Below are 21,314 nucleotides of genomic sequence, written 5' to 3'. Positions count from 1 at the left end.
TTCTTCTACATGTTGACCTCCAGTTGAACCAGCACCATTTGCTGAAAATGCTATCTTTTTTCCATTGGATGGTTTTGGCTCCTTTGTCAAAAATCAAGTGCCCATAGGTGTGTGGGTTCATTTCTGGGTGTTCAATTCTATGCCATTGGTCTATCTGTCTGTCTCTGTACCAATACCATGCAGTTTTTATCACTATTGCTCTGTAATACTGCTTGAGTTCAGGGATAGTGATTCCCCCTGAAGTCCTTTTATTGTTGAGGATACTTTCAGCTATCCTGGATTTTTTGTTATTCCAGACGAATTTTCAAATTGTTCTGTCTGACTCTGTGAAGAAATGGATTGGTATTTTGATGGGGATTGCATTGAATCTGTAGATCGCTTTTGGTAAAATGGCCATTTTTACTATATTAATCCTGCCAATCCATGAGCATTGGAGATCTTTCCATCTTCTGAGGTCTTCTTCAATTTCTTTCTTCAGAGTCTTGAAGTTCTTATTGTACAGATCTTTTACTTGCTTGGTTAAAGTCACACCGAGGTACTTTATATTATTTGGGTCTATTATGAAGGGTGTCGTTTCCCTAATTTCTTTCTCGGCTTGTTTCTCTTTTGTGTAGAGGAAGGCTACTGATTTATTTGAGTTAATTTTATACCCAGCCACTTGGCTGAAGTTGTTTATCAGCTTTAGTAGTTCTCTGGTGGAACTTTTGGGATCACTTAAATATACTATCATATCATCTGCAAATCGTGATATTTTGACTTCTTCTTTTCCGATCTGTATCCCCTTGACCTCCTTTTGTTGTCTGATTGCTCTGGCTAGAACTTCAAGAACTATATTGAATAAGTAGGGAGAGAGTGGGCAGCCTTGTCTAGTCCCTGATTTTAGTGGGATTGCTTCAAGTTTCTCTCCATTTAGTTTAATGTTAGCAACTGGTTTGCTGTATATGGCTTTTACTATGTTTAGGTATGGGCCTTGAATTCCAATTCTTTCCAGGACTTTTATCATGAAGGGGTGTTGAATTTTGTCAAATGCTTTCTCAGCACCTAATGAAATGATCAAGTGGTTTTGTTCTTTCAGTTTGTTTATATAATGGAGCTCGTTGATGGTTTTCCGTATATTAATCCATCCCTGCATGCCTGGGATGAAGCCTACTTGATCATGGTGGATGATTGTTTTGATGTGCTCTTGGATGTGGTTTGCCAGAATTTTATTGAGTATTTTTGCGTCGATATTCATAAGGGAAATTGGTCTGAAGTTCTCTTTCTTTGTTGGGTCTTTGTGTGGTTTAGGTATAAGAGTAATTGTGGCTTCATAGAAGAAATTCGGTAGTGCTCCATCTGTTTCAATTTTGTGGAATAGTTTGGATAACATTGGTACGAGGTCTTCTATGAAGGTCTGATAGAATTCTGCACTAAACCCGTCTGGACCTGGGCTCTTTTTGGTTGGGAGACCTTTAATGACTGCTTCTATTTCCTTAGGAGTTATGGGGTTGTTTAACTGGTTTATCTGTTCCTGATTTAACTTTGGTACCTGGTATCTGTCTAGGAAATTGTCCATTTCCTGCAGATTTTCAAGTTTTGTTGAATATAGGCTTTTATAGTAAGATCTGATGATTTTTTGAATTTCCTCTGAATCTGTAGTTATGTCTCCCTTTTCATTTCTGATTTCGTTAATTTGGACACACTCTCTGTGTCCTCTCGTTAGTCTGGCTAAGGGTTTATCTATCTTGTTGATTTTCTCAAAGAACCAACTTTTGGTTCTGTTGATTCTTTCTATGGTCCTTTTTGTTTCTACTTGGTTGATTTCAGCTCTGAGTTTGATTATTTCCTGCCTTCTACTCCTCCTGGGTGTATTTGCTTCTTTTTGTTCTAGAGCTTTTAGGTGTGCTGTCAAGCTGCTGACATATGCTCTTTCATGTTTCTTTCTGCAGGCACTCAGCGCTATGAGTTTTCCTCTTAGCACAGCTTTCATTGTGTCCCATAAGTTTGGGTATGTTGTACCTTCATTTTCATTAAATTCTAAAAAGTCTTTAATTTCTTTCTTTATTTCTTCCTTGACCAGGTTATCATTGAGTAGAGCATTGTTCAATTTCCACATATATGTGGGCATTCTTCCCTTATTGTTATTGAAGACCAGCTTTAGGCCGTGGTGGTCTGATAGGATGCATGGAATTATTTCTATCTTTCTGTACCTGTTAAGGCCCTTTTTTTGACCAATTATATGGTCAATTTTGGAGAAAGTACCATGAGGAGCTGAGAAGAAGGTATATCCTTTTACTTAAGGATAGAATGTTCTATAAATATAAATAAGTCCATTTGGCTCATGACTTCTCTTAGTCTGTCTACGTCTCTGTTTAATTTCTGTTTCCATGATCTGTCCATTGATGAGAGTGGGGTGTTGAAATCTCCTACTATTATTGTGTGAGGTGCAATGTGTGTTTTGAGCTTTAGTAAGGTTTCTTTTACGTATGTAGGTGCCCTTGTATTTGGGGCATAGATATTTAGGATTGAGAGTTCATCTTGGTGGATTTTTCCTTTGATGAATATGAAGTGTCCTTCCTTATCTTTTTTGATGAATTTTAGTTGAAAATTGATTTTATTTGATATTAGAATGGCTACTCCAGCTTGCTTCTTCCAACCATTTGCTTGGAAAGTTGTTTTCCAGCCTTTCACTCTGAGGTAGTGTCTGTCTTTGTCTCTGAGGTGTGTTTCCTGTAGGCAGCAGAATGCAGGGTCCTTGTTGCATATAGGGGAGTTGAGGCCATTGATGTTGAGAGATATTAAGGAATAGTGATTATTGCTTCCTGTTATATTCATATTTGGATATGAGGTTATGTTTGTGTGCTTTTCTTCTCTTTGTTTTGTTGCCAAGAAGATTAGTTTCTTGCTTCTTCTAGGGTATAGCTTGCCTCCTTATGTTGGGCTTTACCATTTATTATCCTTTGTAGTGCTGGATTTGTAGAAAGATATTGTGTAAATTTGGTTTTGTCATGGAATATCTTGGTTTCTCCATCTATGTTAATTGAGAGTTTTGCAGGATACAGTAACCTGGGCTGGCATATGTGTTCTCTTAGGGTCTGTATGACATCTGTCCAGGATCTTCTGGCTTTCAGTTTCTGGCGAAAAGTCTGGTGTGATTCTGATAGGTCTGCCTTTATATGTTACTTGACCTTTTTCCCTTACTGCTTTTAATATTCTTTCTTTATTTTGTGCGTTTGGTGTTTTGACTATTATGTGACGGGAGGTGTTTCTTTTCTGGTCCAATCTATTTGGAGTTCTGTAGGCTTCTTGTATGCCTATGGGAGGTTTGATCTTCTCATTGAGTCCTGGATTTCCTGTATGTTTTGGACCAGTAGCTTTTTCCGCTTTACATTATCTTTGACAGTTGAGTCAATGATTTCTATGGAATCTTCTGCTCCTGAGATTCTCTCTTCCATCTCTTGTATTCTGTTGGTGAAGCTCGAATCTACAGCTCCTTGTCTCTTCTTTTGGTTTTCTATATCCAGGGTTGTTTCCATGTGTTCTTTCTTGATTGCTTCTATTTCCATTTTTAATTCCTTCAACTGTTTGATTGTGTTTTCCTGGAATTCTTTCAGGGATTTTTGTGACTCCTCTCTATGGGCTTCTACTTGTTTATTTATGTTTTCCTGGAATTCTTTCAGGGATTTTTGCGATTCCTCTCTGTAGGCTTCTACTTGTTTATTAATGTTTTCCTGTGTTTCTCTAAGGGAGTTCTTCACGTCTTTCTTGAAGTCCTCCAGCATCATGATCAAATATGATTTTGAAACTAGATCTTGCTTTTCTGGTGTGTTTGGATATTCCGTGTTTGCTTTGGTGGGAGAATTGGGCTCCGATGATGCCATGTAGTCTTGGTTTCTGTTGCTTGGGTTCCTGCGCTTGCCTCTCGCCATCAGATTATCTCTAGTGTTACTTTGTTCTGCTATTTCTGACAGTGGCTAGACTGTCCTATAAGCCTGTGTGTCAGGAGTGCTGTAGACCTGTTTTCCTCTCTTTCAGCCAGTTGTGGGGACAGAGTGTTCTGCTTTCGGGCGTGTAGTTTTTCCTCTCTACAGGTCTTCAGCTGTTCCTGTGGGCCTGTGTCTTGAGTTCACCAGGCAGGTCACTTGCAGCAGAAAAGTTGGTCTTACCTGTGGTCCCGAGGCTCAAGTTTGCTCGTGGGGTGCCGCCTACGAGCTCTCCGTGGCGGCAGCAACCAGGAAGATCTGCGCCGCCCTTTCCGGGAGCTTCCGTGCACCAGGGTTCCAGATGGCGTTTGGTGTTTTCCTCTGGCGTCAGAGATGTGTGCAGAGTGCAGTCTCTTCTGGTTTCCCAGGCGTGTCTGCCTCTCTGAAGGTTTAGCTCTCCCTCCCACGGGATTTGGGTGCAGAGAACTGTTTATTCGGTAGGTCCCTTCAGGTTCTGGCGGTGTCTCAGACGCAGTGGACCTGCTGCTCCTGGGCCCTCCTCTATGGGAACCCAGAGGCCTTATACAGTTTCCTCTTGGGCCAGGGATGTGGGCAGGGGTGGGCAGTGTTAGTGGTCTCTTCCACTCTGCAGCTTCAGGAGTGCCCACCTGACCAGGCGGTTGGGTCTCTCTCTCACAGGGTTTGTGAGCAGAGAGCTGCTGCGTGCAGGGATCCGCGGGTTTGGGACTCCCGCTAACCACCGGAAGTGCCCGGTCCTAGAGGAATTTTCCCTCTGTGTGTCCTGAGTTCACCAGGCAGGTCGCTTGCAGCAGAAAAGTTGGTCTTACCTGTGGTCCCGAGGCTCAAGTTTGCTCGTGGGGTGCTGCCTACGAGCTCTCCGTGGCGGCACCAACCAGGAAGTCCAGCTTACATTTTAATTTAATTTTTCCCCCAGTTTAATCTATTTTTATATACATTGGTGTTTTGTATGTTTGTATGCATGTATGTATGCATGTATGCACATATGTATATGTGAGGAGTTGGATGCTGAAGCTATAAAGAGTTATGAACTGCCATGTGGTTGCTGTGATTTGAACTCAGGACCTGTAGAAGAGTAGTCAGTGCTCTTAACCACTGAGCCATCTCTCAAACCACTGAATTCATAGTTTTAGACAAATAAATACAATTGAGGTTGCAGAGTAGTGTAACAGTCCATTCTCAGTTTATGCAAACATACACTCTTACCTCAGACTGAGATCTGTCCACTGGGTATTTTATAACTACATTAAGCATAAGAGTCAAGTGTATAACGTTCCAGCTTTGCCTTATCCTCTTATGGAAACTATAACTTTTTCTTAACTGATGAAGAGAACTTAAGTCATGATAAATGTTGTAAATATATATTTATGCCATCTCTTGTTTATTAATAATTTATTATTTACTGACACCTGTACACAGACATACATGCAGGCAGAACATGTGAATTAAATTAAAATAAATTAAAAATAAAAGTTTAAATTACAAGCACAGCTAGTAAGTCTGCTCAGTGTCCTACCAGGGTGTCTGCTAGTGGTCACACAGTAGGAGTGCTTACTCTGTCTTCAAGTCTAAAGACTGCACTGAAGCCATGAGAAAAAGTGATAGCGCAGTCCTCTTCTCAAGATCTTCTGATATCCGTAGATAAACTGTGATCACATCATATGAAGACGACTTGAGGGTCAAAGGTTACACTCTCTTAGAAGTGCTTCACATTCAGTATTTATGAAGCAACATTGGCACAGACTTTACCATTTAATCACCTATAATCTAAAACCATATATTGATTTATTTACTTTTTCATTAATTTACTAATGTAGAAAAGTCTTCTGTTTGTTGTTGTTTGTAGTGCTTTGCACACACTAGGAGAAACACTCTAAAGCATAGCTATGAGCCCAAACCAAAAGCCCCAAAATGGAAGCATCGTATTGGCTCTTTTACACTAAAATCTAGTTTTCTTTATGACCTCTTCTCCTACCCCTTACCCACACATACACCTCCTCAACAATACAAAAGGCAAGACCCAGAGCCTTTTACTAGGGCAAGCTGGCTTCACTGAGCTAAAAATCCCTAATTCCTCACCCCTGTACTAGAATCTAGGTCTCAGATCACCCATATCCATCTGCTGGCCAGTCCCATTCATAATTGCCAAGCTAGTGGTTGGCATATGCTACTCAAGAATAAGTAAACCCATTCTCTGGTGGGTAAGAAGAGGCAGATATCCAAGGGTGCAGAGCTAGGAGAAGAGGACCGACAAGAGGCCCGACTGATCCCAGGGGGACAGAGCAGTGGAGAGCTGGGGCCTAGCAGAATGGCTCTTCTCTGTAGGCAGCAGAACTGGTGGACTTCTCCTGTGTGCCTGCAGAAGTAATGCTGTCTAACCTGTGACTCCATCAGACCTCACAAAACAATTCAAGAACTCAAAGTGGCAGACATTACCTGTAAAGGGCACTCCATGGCAAAAGAAAAGTCACACTCCTGTCATCCCAAGGGTCTCCTCCAACCTCTACTGAATATAGCATTTATTAAGATTACATAAAATACTGTAATCAAACTCAGGCAGCAAGATCACTGTGAATACCAGCCTGAGTGACAGAACTCAGCTCAGAACAACATTAATTTAAGGCTGGAGAGATGGTTCAGGCTTTAACATATCTGTTGTTTTTCCAGAGGACCTGAGTTCAATTCTCAGCACGGACACAAGGCAGCTCCCAACCACTTGTTACCCTAATTACAGTACTCTAATACTTGTCCTGGCTTCCAAAGGCAGCTACAGACAGAAATATGCACATGAACTTAAAATATTAAGTTGTGCATATCCAAAGAACTTCTTGAATCAAAAGGTTCACATGGCTTATTCTATTTTTCTGAAGGGTCCTGAGAAATAAGCTCCTTATCATCAAAATCCACTCCTCAGTAAATCACCTCTCACAGACTATGACATACTGCTCTTCCCCTGGGACATTACCTTATGACAACTGATATTCATCCTTAAATTGTGTTAAAAACAAATCCTTTAATCACAGCATGGGCTGTGTTTATAAGGAAAGGAAAATACTTCTTAAGTTGGAAAGAAGACGAAACTTCCAGAGCTGAGTTACACAGGTGTGCGCATGCGCACACACACACACACACACACACACACACACACACTCTCTCTCTCTCTCTCTCTCTCTCTCTCTCTCTCTCTCTCTCTCTCTCTCTCTCTCTCTCTCCTTCATCTGGAGATTGTACATTTCTATAAACATCTGTAAAGCAAAAGCCACCAACTCTGAATTTCATCACCACACATCCCAACCCAAGTTTACCCTCAGCTTCATCCCAGTTTACCTTCAGCTACCCTGTCAGGGTTTTGTTTGTTTGTTTGTTTTTCTTTGCTACTTTGAATATAGTTACTCTCCTGAGTTTAATTTCTTATAAATCACTTTTTGAGACTTGTTGGATTGTTCCTGTTTTCCCTTAAAATTTTAAGTGCAGTTCATGGGATTTTTAGAAAAGATTTAGATTAACTACTATAAAATATTTGCAAGATTTAACATCTCAAAACACACAGCCATGTTATTTTTGCCTTATATGAAGGCCTGGCTTTCAGGGAACTGCCTCTGTTTCTAAGTAACTAGTTGGGCAGCCAAGAAGTCAACGAAAAGTTTGATGCCTTTGACAAGCTTCCACATCCTCCTGTTTTTCTGTTCCCCCAGACTGTTTAGCCCTGCACGCTTGTGTGACTTTTCAACTTGACTGGATCTGGAACCAACTAAACGGCAAGCTGTTTGGGCACACCTGTGAGAGATTTTCTTAATCAGGTTACTTGGAGTGAGAAGACCCACCCAAAATGTGGGTGGCACCTTCCAGTGGCATCTCTAATTAATGGAGGTCAAAGAAAGAAAGGCCCGCTATGCTGTTGTCTGCTTGCTGCTGCTCTCCCTGACTGACTGTTTACCCCATCAAGGCTGTACTTTCTGCCTGTAGTTCCAACTCCTTTTACAATGTCTCCTAACACACAGCTATGGTGTGTCCTGTGAATAGCTGACTGAAGATGAAGAACACCATGGCCTAGTTTACAGACCACCCTAAACACTATGCAGGCAACCCCCAGAGAAATGGACACTGAAGCACTTAAAGCCACTTACTGGGACAACTCTAAAGGGCACTCACTGGTGAATGGACATCTTCACAGGGAAGAATTCTGGACTGTGCACATCGTGATATGTTTCCCTTGGTCTGGCTGGATGGTCAGGATAGGGAAGACCCATCCATGGAAACTGGTGAGAACAATGTTTGGGGAAGAGGTGAATGCACAGATCTCTACAATTGGGCAAAAAATGGAAAGATATGTGTTCCATATAAACTCTCATCAGAAGGTAAGTTAGCAGAGGGAGAGTCAACAGTAAAGTAGACAAGACAACCCTTTCTTTGGGCAGTCAGCCTCTCTCCAGCCATCCTTGCTCCAGCTGAGTAGGCCCATGAACAAAGGAAACAAAAGGTGTGGAGGTGAAGACTATGCATGAGCTCAACAACACATACATCCACTCACTAAGGCTGACCCAACTGTGGCTGCTGCTAAGTCTCCAAGACCAGAGGCCAAAACTGAGCCTAGTGCACCACCACTCCTGGAGTGGCCAACCAGAAGCCTGGTGGTCAGCTAACTACACTGGACCTCTCCACCACGAAAAGGGCAGCACTTAGTTCTTACTGAAATGGATCATTCCAACTGGGCTTACATCACCTGAACAGAGGCAGAGTAGGACATGAGGCTCTCAAAGGAATAATAACCAGCTGCTTCCTCCACCTGATGGCAGTGTACTCAACCTGGGTAGGAGCCAGAATAGTGGACAGGGAAGACTAAAGCTGGGGCTCCATCTCTTGGACTATGGGGAAAACTCTCATTGCCTGTAGATTAAGACTTTCAATGTGTGGCCAGTTAGAGAAGTAGTGCCTACAGCCCTATAATGCCAGGCTCTGTAAGGAAGGTTCCTGGGGATGAACTTTAGCAGAAGTGGCATTGGGACCCTGGAAGGAAGAAAGACATTGCTTTATATATCCCCTGGGGAAGTAATTTTATCAAGACCTGTACATAAGGCTTTCTCCAAAGCAGTCTCCTATGGACCTACAGAATGCTTTATCCATCATCACAGAGTTGCACACGGGCAAAGAAGTGTGACAGTAGGTCCATGATCAAGAATGTATCAGTCTTACATTTCCCTACCCTGAAAGAGCTAGCTTGAACCATAGAATGACCTTTTAAAGACACAGAATACCAAACAGGGGCTATGATGGCACCTGCCATTAACTCCAGCGCTCAGTTAGCAGAGGCAGGCAGAGTTCAGTGAGGCCAACCTGGTCTATATATCAACTTCCAGGCCAGTCAGAAATACACAAAGAAACACTATCTCTTAAAGAACAAAAATAAGGGGCTGGAGAGATGGTTCAGTGGTTAAAGAGCACTGATTGTTCTTCAAAAGAACCCAGGTTCAATTTCTAGCACCAACATGGTAGCCAACAACTGTCTGGCTCTAATTCCAGGGCATTTAACACCTTCATACAGATTACACACAAGAAAAACACCAATCCAATGCACATAAAATAAAAATAAATGAATTACAAAAAATAAATAAATATAAAATAAACTAGCAGTAGCCTTTAGACCCAAGGTAGGATTTTCCAGAAGTCTCTACACTTTGGATCACCATCTAGCACATGGCACTGTTTCCCTGAAAGCCAGGACCCACAGATCTAGGAATCAAGGAATAAAAAAGAATATGGCCCCACTCACCATTACCCACTAAGCAAAATTTATGCTGAAACAGAAGTCTGGGTTTCAAAGGGAAGTACTCTTGTCAGGAGATAGCAAACACCCACCCAACAGAAAGCTAAGGCTCTCCCAGCCACTTTGGGCTCCTGATGAGCTTCTGTCAACAGGCTAAGTAAGATACGTCTGGGGAGGTGACTAATTCAGTCTACCAGGAACAAACTGAGTCACTTCAGAGTCCAGGGGATCTCTCAGAACATCTCTTGGCACTGCCATAGAAACTATAACCCATTCCAAGCGATGTAAATGGCCCACTCCCACACTGCAGGAATGAAGGCATGGTTTACCCCTCCAGTGAAAGAACCAAGACCGTGAAGTGTTTGCTGGATGTAGAGGAAACACAGAATGGATGGTAGAGATGTCAGTTATAAATACCAGCTATGATCATGTGACAAGCTACAGAAATGAAGACTGCAATTTCCAAGGATGATTCTGTCCTGTTCTGTTAAGAATGTGCTAAACAGGTGTGTCTTACTTCCACAATCTCTTTATCATGTGAGAACATTAAGACAGTATCAGTGGTAAAGAATCTATACCTACATATTTAGCGTTCACACACTAAGAGACTAAGAATTCTTCAAGGTAGCATGCCTATTCTAGGGAAAACACTGCATTTGCAGCCGTACCTGTATAGTTGTATCATGTTAGGGAGAATTATTTTATGTTGTGGTGACTTGGAAATTAAGCATGACATAAGGAAAGGTGATTGTGTGTAAAACTGACAAAGAGTGGACATGTAATGGTTGATCTTAGTCATCAACCTGACTGGATCTGGAACCAACTAAAAGGCACGCCTCTGAGCGCACCTGTGAAGAATTTCCTGTCAGGTTCTCTGAAATCTGAAGACAACTGTAAATGTGTACAGTACCTGCCAGCAGCTGCCCAGCCCAAAGGAGGGCAAAGAAAGCAAGAAAGCAGCTCTGTCCTGCCTGCCTGCACTCTCCCCGGTGAGAGCATCTGCTGCTGCTACTGCTATTAAGCTGTATCATTAGCTGATTCACAGTCTCGGGGCTTTGGTCTTCCAGCCTAGACTGACTTGGCTGTTCTCTATGCATCCTCAAGGCCCTCAACACCAGACTGGGACTGCAGATGCACTCACCTACTAGGTTATCAGCCTTTCCAGTATGAGACAGCCATACTGTCCAATCCATATTGTGCAAGCCTTCTAACAACCATCTTTCTATTATACACTTACTTATTATCAGCACTGTAACTCTGGTGAACCCTAGCACGTATTCCATAAAGTCAGCCATATTCATAAGTAATAATAATCAAGACTTCATTATTTGGCTGGATATGATGGCTCATGTTTGTAATCCCAACCCAGGATGTTATCACAGGACGCCCTTAGGAGCTACACAGTGAGTTCATAGCAGCCTAAGCTACAAACATGTCGAAAGGGAGAGGGGCTGGAGAGACGTCTGCACCGACTGCTCTTCCAGAGGGCCCAGATTTGAGTCCCCAGCACCCATAAGTAACTACAGCTCTAGTTCCAGATCTGACACTGTCTTCTGGCCTCCTCAGGCACCAGGCACAACGTGGTACAAAGACATACATGTAAGCAAAACACCCATACACACAAAAAAGTTTTATCTGGACATAATTCCATTACTATATATGTTATGTCACTAGAAAATTTTCCTTTTCCAAAGCCCCATAAAGTGTACACCATGAGCTGGAAGCTTATGGCAGCAACAACCAGCTGCTGTCTGATATTCCATATTCTGTTGGAAGACCATCTTCCTTCCAACAGAGGCACAAATACTTCTTAACTCTGCTTGCAACTGAGAACTCCAAGCGAACACACTGGCCATTTCAGATCACTATAAAAGAACATCAAAGCTATAGAGAGCGGACGTAGGTCACTAGAGCATCATGGAAAGATGGCACTAGCTCCGAACTGTCTATGTACACACTTCTCCATAACTCTGTACGGCACGGCAGCTTTACTAAGCATACTCCTAACTGGGATTAGCAGAGGCTTAAAATACAAGGAACACAATGAATAACTACTTGAAAGTCACCAGAAAGAGTATGGCTCCCATTTAATACCTGCAGGAAGCAGATAGATACCTGAAAACAGTGCCCTAATTCACAGTAGCCAGCATGAACATGACAGCATTTGATTCACAACTGAATGAGGTCAGCAAATCGGTCTTTTGAATGTGTGAAGCACGGAGAATAGTACTCACAGATTCACAAGGAATTAGAGAGCCAAGCAGGATCTCTAGAGCAGCCTCAGGCACAAGCCCCAGCACCAATGCACTACATTAATAACATGGTGATTAAGATTGCTACTATTAACACCTGACAGTGACTTCTGCAGTGAGAGCATGCACATTAATAATGAATTGCTACAAACGCATGACCTCTTTTCTCCATGCTGACAATCTTTTACTCCGAGATTGCACTGTGATCTATCATCACATAAGGAAAGAAGAAGGAAGGTAGTAAATGCATCACAGCAAATGCTACATGTTTTAAGGCTTCAACTTAAATATCCTTACCCTGAAGATCCAATGCTCTTACAAACACCAAGAAGAGGTCTTTTCTCAGCAAAGTTATCACACTTTTGAGCACCTGTTAGAAAGCATAAAACAAATGTATGTTGAGAAACTCTTGAATTTTTCCCATTACTTCAAAATATTTACAATAGAGGATGGGGTGAATGAGTGGCAGATCACTTGTCTGCAATGTATAGAACAATGTGCACATGTGTATATCTATACATGTTTGTGTACATATGTATATACACAATAGAAATGTATTCAGTATAACATTCAATCTACACATTTAATGGTACAAACTAAAAAATATTTTAAGTATTAATGATAGTGACAGACATCTTATTAAAGACGTTTTCTTTAACTGGAACCTGTTTCAATCTTACCAACATCCTCTGTGAGATAAAAAAAACCATATGCTACAGTGATGGCGAGGTCCTTAAGACTAGCATGTACCGGCACACACCTTTGACTCCAGAACACAGGAGGCAGAGGCAGGTAGGTCTCAGAGTTTGAGGCCAGCCTGGTCTACAGAATGAGTTCCAGGACAGCCAGAACTACACAGAGAAACCTTGACTCAGAAAAGAAAAAAAGAAAATTATGTCCACCAAATAAACTCTACATAAAAATCACATAAGAAATTAGACCAGCCCTTGCTAGTTGTTAGGGTATATAAATGCTCAAGAAATCAGACTAACCCCTAATACCTTCACATTACCAATTCTGCCAGTTTAGCACATACAGAATAAGATTTGACTAACCTCTATACCTAATCACTAAAACAAACAAAACCAACAACAAAATTAACTTGTTTTGTTTTGCCTTGAAGATAGCAACTTTCTCTGTACCTATAGCCTATCCTACCACACCTAGTTTCTAATTTTCTTCTTTTTTATTCGTAGTTTTATTTTTATGTATCTGGGTCTTTTGCCTGCCTGCATATCTGTGCACTCAGAGCCTGCACTATTCAAGAGAGCAGAACAGGGTGTCTGCTCCCCTGGAACGGGGTTAGAGATGATTAGCTGTAAGCCTCCATGTGGATTCTAGGCCACGAACATGAATCCCTTGGAAATGCAGCCAGTACTCTTAATTAACCACTGATCCATTTTCCAGCCCAAATTTTCTTTCTTTCTTTTTTTTCTCCTTCTCTCTTTGATAAGGTCTTGAATAGCCAAGGTTGGCTTTTAATTTACCATGAAGCCAAAACTACCTTTAAACCTTTGCTCCTCCTGCCTCTACTTCCCTTGGGTGCTCAAAATTAAGTTCCCTTATAAAAACTATTTACACAAGACTGACATTAAAATAATTAATGATTCATATATCCCCATTCAAGTCAGTAATAATGGCACTTGTGCTTGCCTTGAATGCAGAAGCCTGAGATTGATTCCCAGAGCCCATGTTAAAAACAGCAGCATGTGGGGCTGGACTGACGGCTCAGAGTTATGTTCTTATTGGCCTCGGTTCTCAGCATCCACATGGCAGTTCACAACCTTCTGCACCTCCCATTTCTGAGGATGAGAATTCCCACACTAGCCTTCTCAGACACCAGGCATACATGTGATTCACACGCATATAATTAAAAACAAATGACATGAAAAGAAGTTCAACCACACAAGAGAAATTCCTGTAATCGATGGTATATATACGTAGGAGAATGCATGTGCTGCCGATTTTAATGTAAATCACCTAGAGAACAGAAGTCTGTGAGGACAGTCAGACTATCCTTTTCATATTTCCTGAAAAAAGGGAAGCCCGCATGGCAGACTTTCCCTCCCTTTCTTGGGAGAAAGAATGAAAGATGAGCAAACCTGAGTGAGTGCAGTTAGGCCAATCCTTGGCCCCACAAATGCCAACCTCACGGGGACTGTCAGTCTAGCCACTTCTTTTACTCTCTACTTTCCTGGGGAGATGCCAACACACAAACAAAACTCTGTCACACATCATGTGCAAGTTTCCTTACCATGCCTGTCTCTCACACCATCCTATCCACAGGCACAAACTATGGGAGGTCAGGAGGTCAGAAGAGAACCCTTTTACTCCCCCACACTACAGCTGCTATATTTTAAGGTGTTGGTATATATGTATGCATGTATGTATGCATGTATGTATGTATATATATATATATATATATACACACGCACATGTGTGCGTATGTATGCATGTGTGTGTATGTATGTATGTATGTATGTATGTATGTATGTATGTATGTATGTATTTTGGACACAAGGTCTTTCACTGTATTAGCTAGGGCTGGCCTAGAATTTGCTTTGTAGACCAGCCTGGCAGGACTTGATCTCAAAGAAATCTGCCTGCCTCTATCTCCTGAGTGCCACTGACCTGGTCAAGATTCTTTAGATCAAAAATAAGTAACTAAAACTAATACCTTACCTAGAGTGATGTCATAGAAGAGGACTAGAGAACAATGCAGACAGACGGATCATCACCTGGTCCATCTTGTACACGATCCCTAATACTCAGAGTAACAGTTAGTTTACTGGGCAAGCCCGACACCCTGAGTCACATCCAAGAACCCACAAAGAAGAAAGAACGAGTTCCCAATAGTCGTCCTCTAACTTCCATATGTACTTCCACAGGGAAATGCTCCCTCCCTCCTTCCCCTTCCTCTCTCTCTCATACACATAAACACACACTCTCTGTCATACACACAATCAGGCAAACAATATACAAAATAAATCTCTTACATACTTTCCACTTAAAATGTAATTATAATCCTATGAAAGGTTATTTATCAAACATAAGATTCAATTTTGATAACTTTATCAAAATTTAATGAATAAAATTATAAATTCAAAAATCATTGAATCTACAAATATTGCCCCCGCAATTTTATCCTACATGTGCACTCAGGGGTGAGAGATAACTTACGTGCATGCTTACTTATTCCAGCAATATTTAAAATAGTGAAGGGAGAAAGAGAAAAACGTGTGGGAAATGTCCATGCCCCACGCTATAATCAAGCCATGCTGAACGTAAGCACTGACAGGCGGCAGCTACAATGGGGAAGGGGGACCACACAACAGTGGGAAGACACAAACCCACTTCCCAAGGCACATAAAAGCCATAATCACCATTGACAGGAGAGGCAAAAGAAATTAGAAGACAAGTAGAAAGAAACTTTTCAATGAGGAAATAGTTTCTGCCTTCTGGTTTTCAGCCTATGTGATACATAAATTTATTGTAAAATGTCTGTGTTCACTTTAAACAAGAAGCCAAACACCAGGAGACAAGCTAGTGTTTGTTTTAAATAGGAACACAAGCTGGGCGGTGAAAACATGCACTTAATGTTATTCTCTCTAAAAATTCTAGGAAAGCAATTAATAAAGTTTTAAAATATGTAATAACCCCAACAAATTTTACAAAGAGATGAGTACTGGTGAATTTAGCAGCCCTAAGTAAAAGCTGGAGGCCCCAGTGGTGGAAAAACACTGGAAGATTAAAGGGACTTTATATACTGGATTATAAAAAGCACAGTGAGTGATTATACCAGGTACACTTGGGACTGGATGTGAAAGAACCCATCCAATTAAAATAAAAAGGACTGGCTTGTCACCGGCTACTTGAGAAACTCTCAGATGGCAAAAACTTTACTTCCAGACAACTTAACTCACCCTCCCCATTTCCAACTGACTGAAAGGCAGCTCTCTAGAGAGCTGAGCCAGCAGCCCCAGGTGAGCGAGGATTAAATGACAGCATTAATGCTTCATATCGAACCGCCTTTCCCATGCCTGGGACTCCTCCATCTCTGAGTTTCCCAAACACTAGTGTCAGATCATTATCATCCAAGTCTCCTCTGGGGAGCAGAACAGCCCCAGGACGAAGGACAGAAAAGCACTGTCCACCAGAAAACTGCAGGAAACAAACTGCACGGTGGTGATGAAGGTGAGGCTGGCAGTCAGCTGTGAGTTTGGCACAGACAGCCAAGGATCTACGGTAGTTTCAAAAAGTGTCTCCACAGGGAGAATTATAATGTCACCTTTACTGATTTCCAGGAAATGGGCAGATCATGACAACAAGAAAAACTGTGAAATGGATGCTGAAGCCTTGAGGGAGCTCTGGGAGGATGGGCTGGAGCTCTGGGAGCCAGCAGTGCCTGCCCAGAAGATTCAAGGCCCCAGGTTCTATTCCTAGTACTGAATAAGCCAGGCTTGGTAGCTCATGCCTGTGTCCTAGCACTGTGGAGGTAGAGGCAGGAGGATTGAATCACGGTCATCCTTAGCCACAAAATAAAAACAGAAAAAGAGAGGAATGGAGGGAGGATGCGGGGAAGAGAGGGTAGAGGAGAGTGGGGAGAAGGGGGGAGAAGAAATTTCTGAGAAATTCCAAACGTAGATGTTATTTTCAAACTTGAAAAATGCACCAGAGATAAACTGAAGAAAACTTTCCAGAATACTATAAACTATGCACAAGAAATCTTCAAAGTCTGATTTCAAAGATTCAACCTGGAAGAGGAGCCAAAAAGAAAAAGCAAAACCCAGGTGTACTGAGCACCTCTCCGCCCGCCTCAGCACAGGGAAGGCCAGCAATGAAAGGTCTGACTCTGTGTCCAAGGCAAGGAAGGAACAAACGAAAAGGATATTTGTCCAAGATCAAAACATTACACAGTACTCTAGAATTACATGTTTTTTGTTATTACATAAAAATTTTTAAATAAAATAACATGTCTGCTCAAGCATATTTTACAATGGATTATTTCTGCTTCTGCTACAAATCGGATTTAACAATTAATAATCTGACTTTTAAATCCATGCATGAGTTAAAATTTAACTGATCCAAAGCCTACACTATTTCTATGCAAAATTAATTACAATTGAAGTCCATCTACACAAAGCCAATCCTTCACTCCTTCAATACCCGGTCTACTTCCCGGTCTTTCCGGTTTGCACTAGTTCTGTACAGACCAGTCTGTCATTTCAAAGGAGGAAACATCAAGTTGAAAAGTGCGGCACGCATGGCTGGCTGCTGATTCCTCCTCTCAAGATGCAACTGAAGAGCTCCCCTGCTTCCCACTGGCCACAGCGGGGCAAGTTTAACCACAACGCTCCCTAAGATGCTCTTCCTGGACAGTCAGAAGCCAAATCTGTAGGACTCAGAAGAGAATCCTACCTCGGGCACAGTGCCCACCAGGTGCCTGCTACCAAAGTCAATGGGAGCTGAAGTAACTGACCACAAGAGACAAGGATCCCCGAAATGTCTAAATACATCTGAGGCAAAACCCTGTACAAACTGGAGAAAGAAAAAAGAACTGTCATTTCAGAGTTTGAAAATGTTAGTAAATTTTAATCTTCATTTAATTATTTTCTGGATGGCCTGAATAAATACAATTCTTAAAGTACACACTCATAAACAGTGTGGTGTTCACTTGGCGTTTGTTGTCATTGTCATGGTTGTCATTGTCATGGTCGTCGTTGTTGTTGCTGTTGTTGTTGTAGTTGTCGTTGTTGTTGTCGTTGTTGTTGTCGTTGTTGTTGTCGTTGTCGTTGTTGTTGTTGCTGTTGTTGTTGCTGTTGTTGTTGTCGTTGTCGTTGTTGTTGTTGTTGTTGTTGTTGTCGTTGTTGTCGTCGTTGTTGTTGTTGTATGGGTATAAATAGCAGCCTGCACTCTTCCTGAGGCCTAATGGAGTCATCGCCCTCCGGGAATGTAATCCTCCAAATTGGAGCGGATTAACTTCTTATACAGAACTGTGTGTGTGTGTGTGTGTGTGTGTGTGTGTGTGTGTGTGTACAATAGAGAGAATGACGTGGCACACACCTGCCCCACAGCACTTGACAGAATGCACGATGATTGAAATGAAATGCGGCTCACTAAATCCATCAAATACAAGAACTACGGCAATCCTGTTGCAAAGTCCTTTTGTTAAACTCCTTTTATTCTAAATCCTTTTAATTCTGTTCTATAACACTAAAACATTTATAAAAAGCTTAAAATCCTAATAAATCACACAATTAAAGTAATGAAAATGGGCCTGCACACCAAGTCACCAACTCCTCCACCACTCAACAAAATTCAAAACAGTTTGCTTGTCAGAAAACGTTAACTAATATCCCCCATCACAAACACCACTGTAAACTCATTTAAACCAAAGAGCTTAAGCTCATAAATCAGCCTTGAGATTTCAAGACATCAACTAGAAACAGCTTCTACCTTAGTCCAAAAGCAGATCCAGAGGCAAATAAAACCCCAACTGGTGATGAAATATTACGCCTCTCCCTTTTGATGTCGAAGATGATGTCCTGCATATAAAGACTTTACACAACAGTATGTCCTCGCTAATAAATTTTTACTGTGAAAATCTTTTCCAGAAGGATTTCTTTGAACAACTAAATTCATTTAAACCATTCAGCTAAACCATCCTTAAAACCTCCTGCCTCCTCTCTTAAAGGCCAGGTCTCATATTGCCCAGGCTGTCTTCAACCTCACTCCATAGCTAGCAGACAGTGATGTGGACACGAATCCTCTTGCCCTCACCTCCCGCACACTAAAGGTACTTTTATTTTTTAGCTGAAATCATTTTCTTTGTAACAGACATCACCAAGAGGTCCCTGAGGTTCTTTACTTACAGATTCCCTCAATGGGAGCACTTCAGATACAGACAAAATGTGCAACTTCAGATGACTCTACTGCCAAAAATTTTTGTGTCAGTTTGGAGGCTCTCAGGCTTTTACATGGTACAATTTCTATTTTCTTACCAGATTTTCCATAAATAATCTCCAGCATAAACAGGACAGTCTTCTTATGTTTTTTTCTTATCTAAACAGGAAGGTGTTGAGGGAGCAACTTTTTTATAACAGAGAAGAGAGGGATGAAACATGAAGGACCCTGTGGCTTCAGAGATCTGGACAAGGAACAAGAGCGACTTAAAACTATCCAACCTAAATATGATCACAAAAACCACCTTGGCATTTGCCCTCAATATTCAAAATACATACATAAATCTTGGCCTCCCAGTGAACTCACTGTACTAAAGCACACACAGACTCCTTCTAAGTCTAAGGGCTGAAATGAGGGTCTCATGTGAGGCTGTTCATGTTCCCCTCAGTCCCTAAGCATCACTCTGGCCCAAGACAGCATATGTTTGAGCACTTAGCATGTGACGTGTCCTTTAACCAATCGAGGTGCCCTGTATTTCACACTGACAACCAAGCCTTCCTTCACAGACTAGACTTTTTAAGTTCAAAGCCACCAAATCTTTCCACTGCTATGTGGAGGACTTAGCTGATAATGAGAGACGGTTACACAGTTTCTCACATGGGTGCACAACTAAACAGCACATCTGACCCCGAAAGCAGCCCAATTCTGACCTCTGACTACCAAGGAAAACAACTATGGAACTATGAGCCAAGTCATGGACAAAGGCTAATCACTCAATTCCTTACTGCTCTTGTACAAGGGGGTGACCACCAATTTATCACAGAGGTTCACCATGACTGTTGAAAGGGGACACATGCCAAGGGTCGGGGGAGGGACTGTGTGATGCCAGCCCTGTTCCTGCTCTGACCAGCGCCATGATCCTTTGATGCCTATGTCCACGACCCACTCTGGGCCACACTGGGCTTTCCCAGGCTCTCCTGCTTCACAGCACAGCCCTTTCTAATCTCTGCTCAGTGCTCTCACTCATGGCCTAAACATCTTGACCAAAACATCCCTGAATAAGAAAGGCCTTCCTGTCCCCCATCTTTCACCACATTCAATCTTTAAACCCCAATTTATTTCTTCATGGCACCTGTACCTCCTACTACACACATTACATTATTGATCTACTTCTCTGTGTAGCACTCCCATGTCACAACAGCTATAGTCACTCCTAAAGAACATGTTCAAGCCCATCCCTAAAAGTAATGGTATTATACCATTCAATGGAAAAATACTGGATGATACAAAGGAACAATGTCTAGGGTTTAAAGCCGCCCCTAATATAGGGAGAACAGTTCCCTCTGATATGAAAGAACTCAGAAAACAAAAGAAAGCAAGCACTGGAGATGAGGTGGGTGGGAAAAGCTCCTGGCTGTTGTGAATTCTGTCCTCTCGGAGATATGGAATACAAAGGGCACAGCTGCTGTGGTGGTTTGACCAGGCCTAATCTAGGGAGTGGCAATATAGGTGCGGCCTTGGAAGTGTGTCGCTGTGGGGGTGGGCTTTGAGACCCTCCTCCTAGCTGTCTGGAAGACAGTAGTCTTCTCCTGTTTGACTTCAGAACAAGATGTCTAACTCTCAGCTCCTCCTGCACCATGCCTGCCTGGATGCTCCCACCTTCCTGATGATGAACTGAACCTCTGAACCTGTAAGCCAACCCCAATTAAATGTTGTCCTTCTAAGAGGTGCCTTGGTCATGGTGTCTCTTCACAGCAATAGGAACCCTAACTAAGACACGTGTCAAAATTTAGACTGAAGCCAGGCATGGTGGCTTACAAGGGCCATGATAGAAAGAGCTCTTGTTCCCTCCTCAAAACAAGCTTGAAGCTATGACACACAAAGCTTTGCACTTGCAGGCTACAAAGGACAGTTAAAGTTAGCAAGTAAGAAACGTGGCCAGCAGTTGGGGGACAACAACAGCAGGTGGATGTATTACCACAGAGCTGAGCACACGGCGAGCACAGATGTGCCAGAGCGAAGGCAGCCAGAAGCCCTGACGAAAGAAACGGGCATAGGCAGACTATGAAGTGGACAGAGCATCAGTCACAAAACATGACCAAAGTCACATGTAGGTAAAGGGGAAATATGATTTAACATGCTGTGTACAGTACACTATTAAAAGCACCATACTACGAGAAAATACGTGCAGAAAACACAGCAGACATAGGACCAGAGGTCAAAACACAAAGGAACTGGAGCCTGGGAATTATTGTTTAGTTGGCTGGTTTGGTGTTTTGTTTGTTTTTGGTTTTATCTGGGTTTTGGAAGTAAATTTGCTGGAGACTACATACACAGTCTTGCACATACTAACCACACTTTTTACCATAAGGCTAAGCCCCGAGAATCACCAACCAAAAAAAAAAAAAAAAAAACTATTTTAAAATGGGCAAAAGACCTGGAAAGTCCACACAT

General features: G+C 42.0%; 1 protein-coding gene across 20 annotated transcripts in view; it reads right to left on the bottom strand.

Moving 5' to 3' along the window:
- Window positions 1-21,314, bottom strand: part of Bcas3 (BCAS3, microtubule associated cell migration factor) — a 459,006-nt gene that overhangs the window by 382,622 nt on the left and 55,070 nt on the right. For all 20 annotated transcript variants that reach the window (XM_087573462.1, XM_087573456.1, XM_087573463.1 and 17 more), the window contains one exon: window positions 12,255-12,327. In XM_087573462.1, the coding sequence (XP_087429588.1) occupies window positions 12,255-12,327 (73 nt within the window). The remainder of the gene's footprint in view (window positions 1-12,254; window positions 12,328-21,314) is intronic.

This window comes from Rattus norvegicus, chromosome 10 (assembly GCF_021556685.1).
Source record: "Rattus norvegicus strain SHRSP/BbbUtx chromosome 10, alternate assembly SHRSP_T2T, whole genome shotgun sequence".
Classification (NCBI taxonomy): domain Eukaryota; kingdom Metazoa; phylum Chordata; class Mammalia; order Rodentia; family Muridae; genus Rattus; species Rattus norvegicus.
Note: the sequence above shows the minus strand (reverse complement) of the source record. Positions and strands in the feature narration are given on the sequence as shown.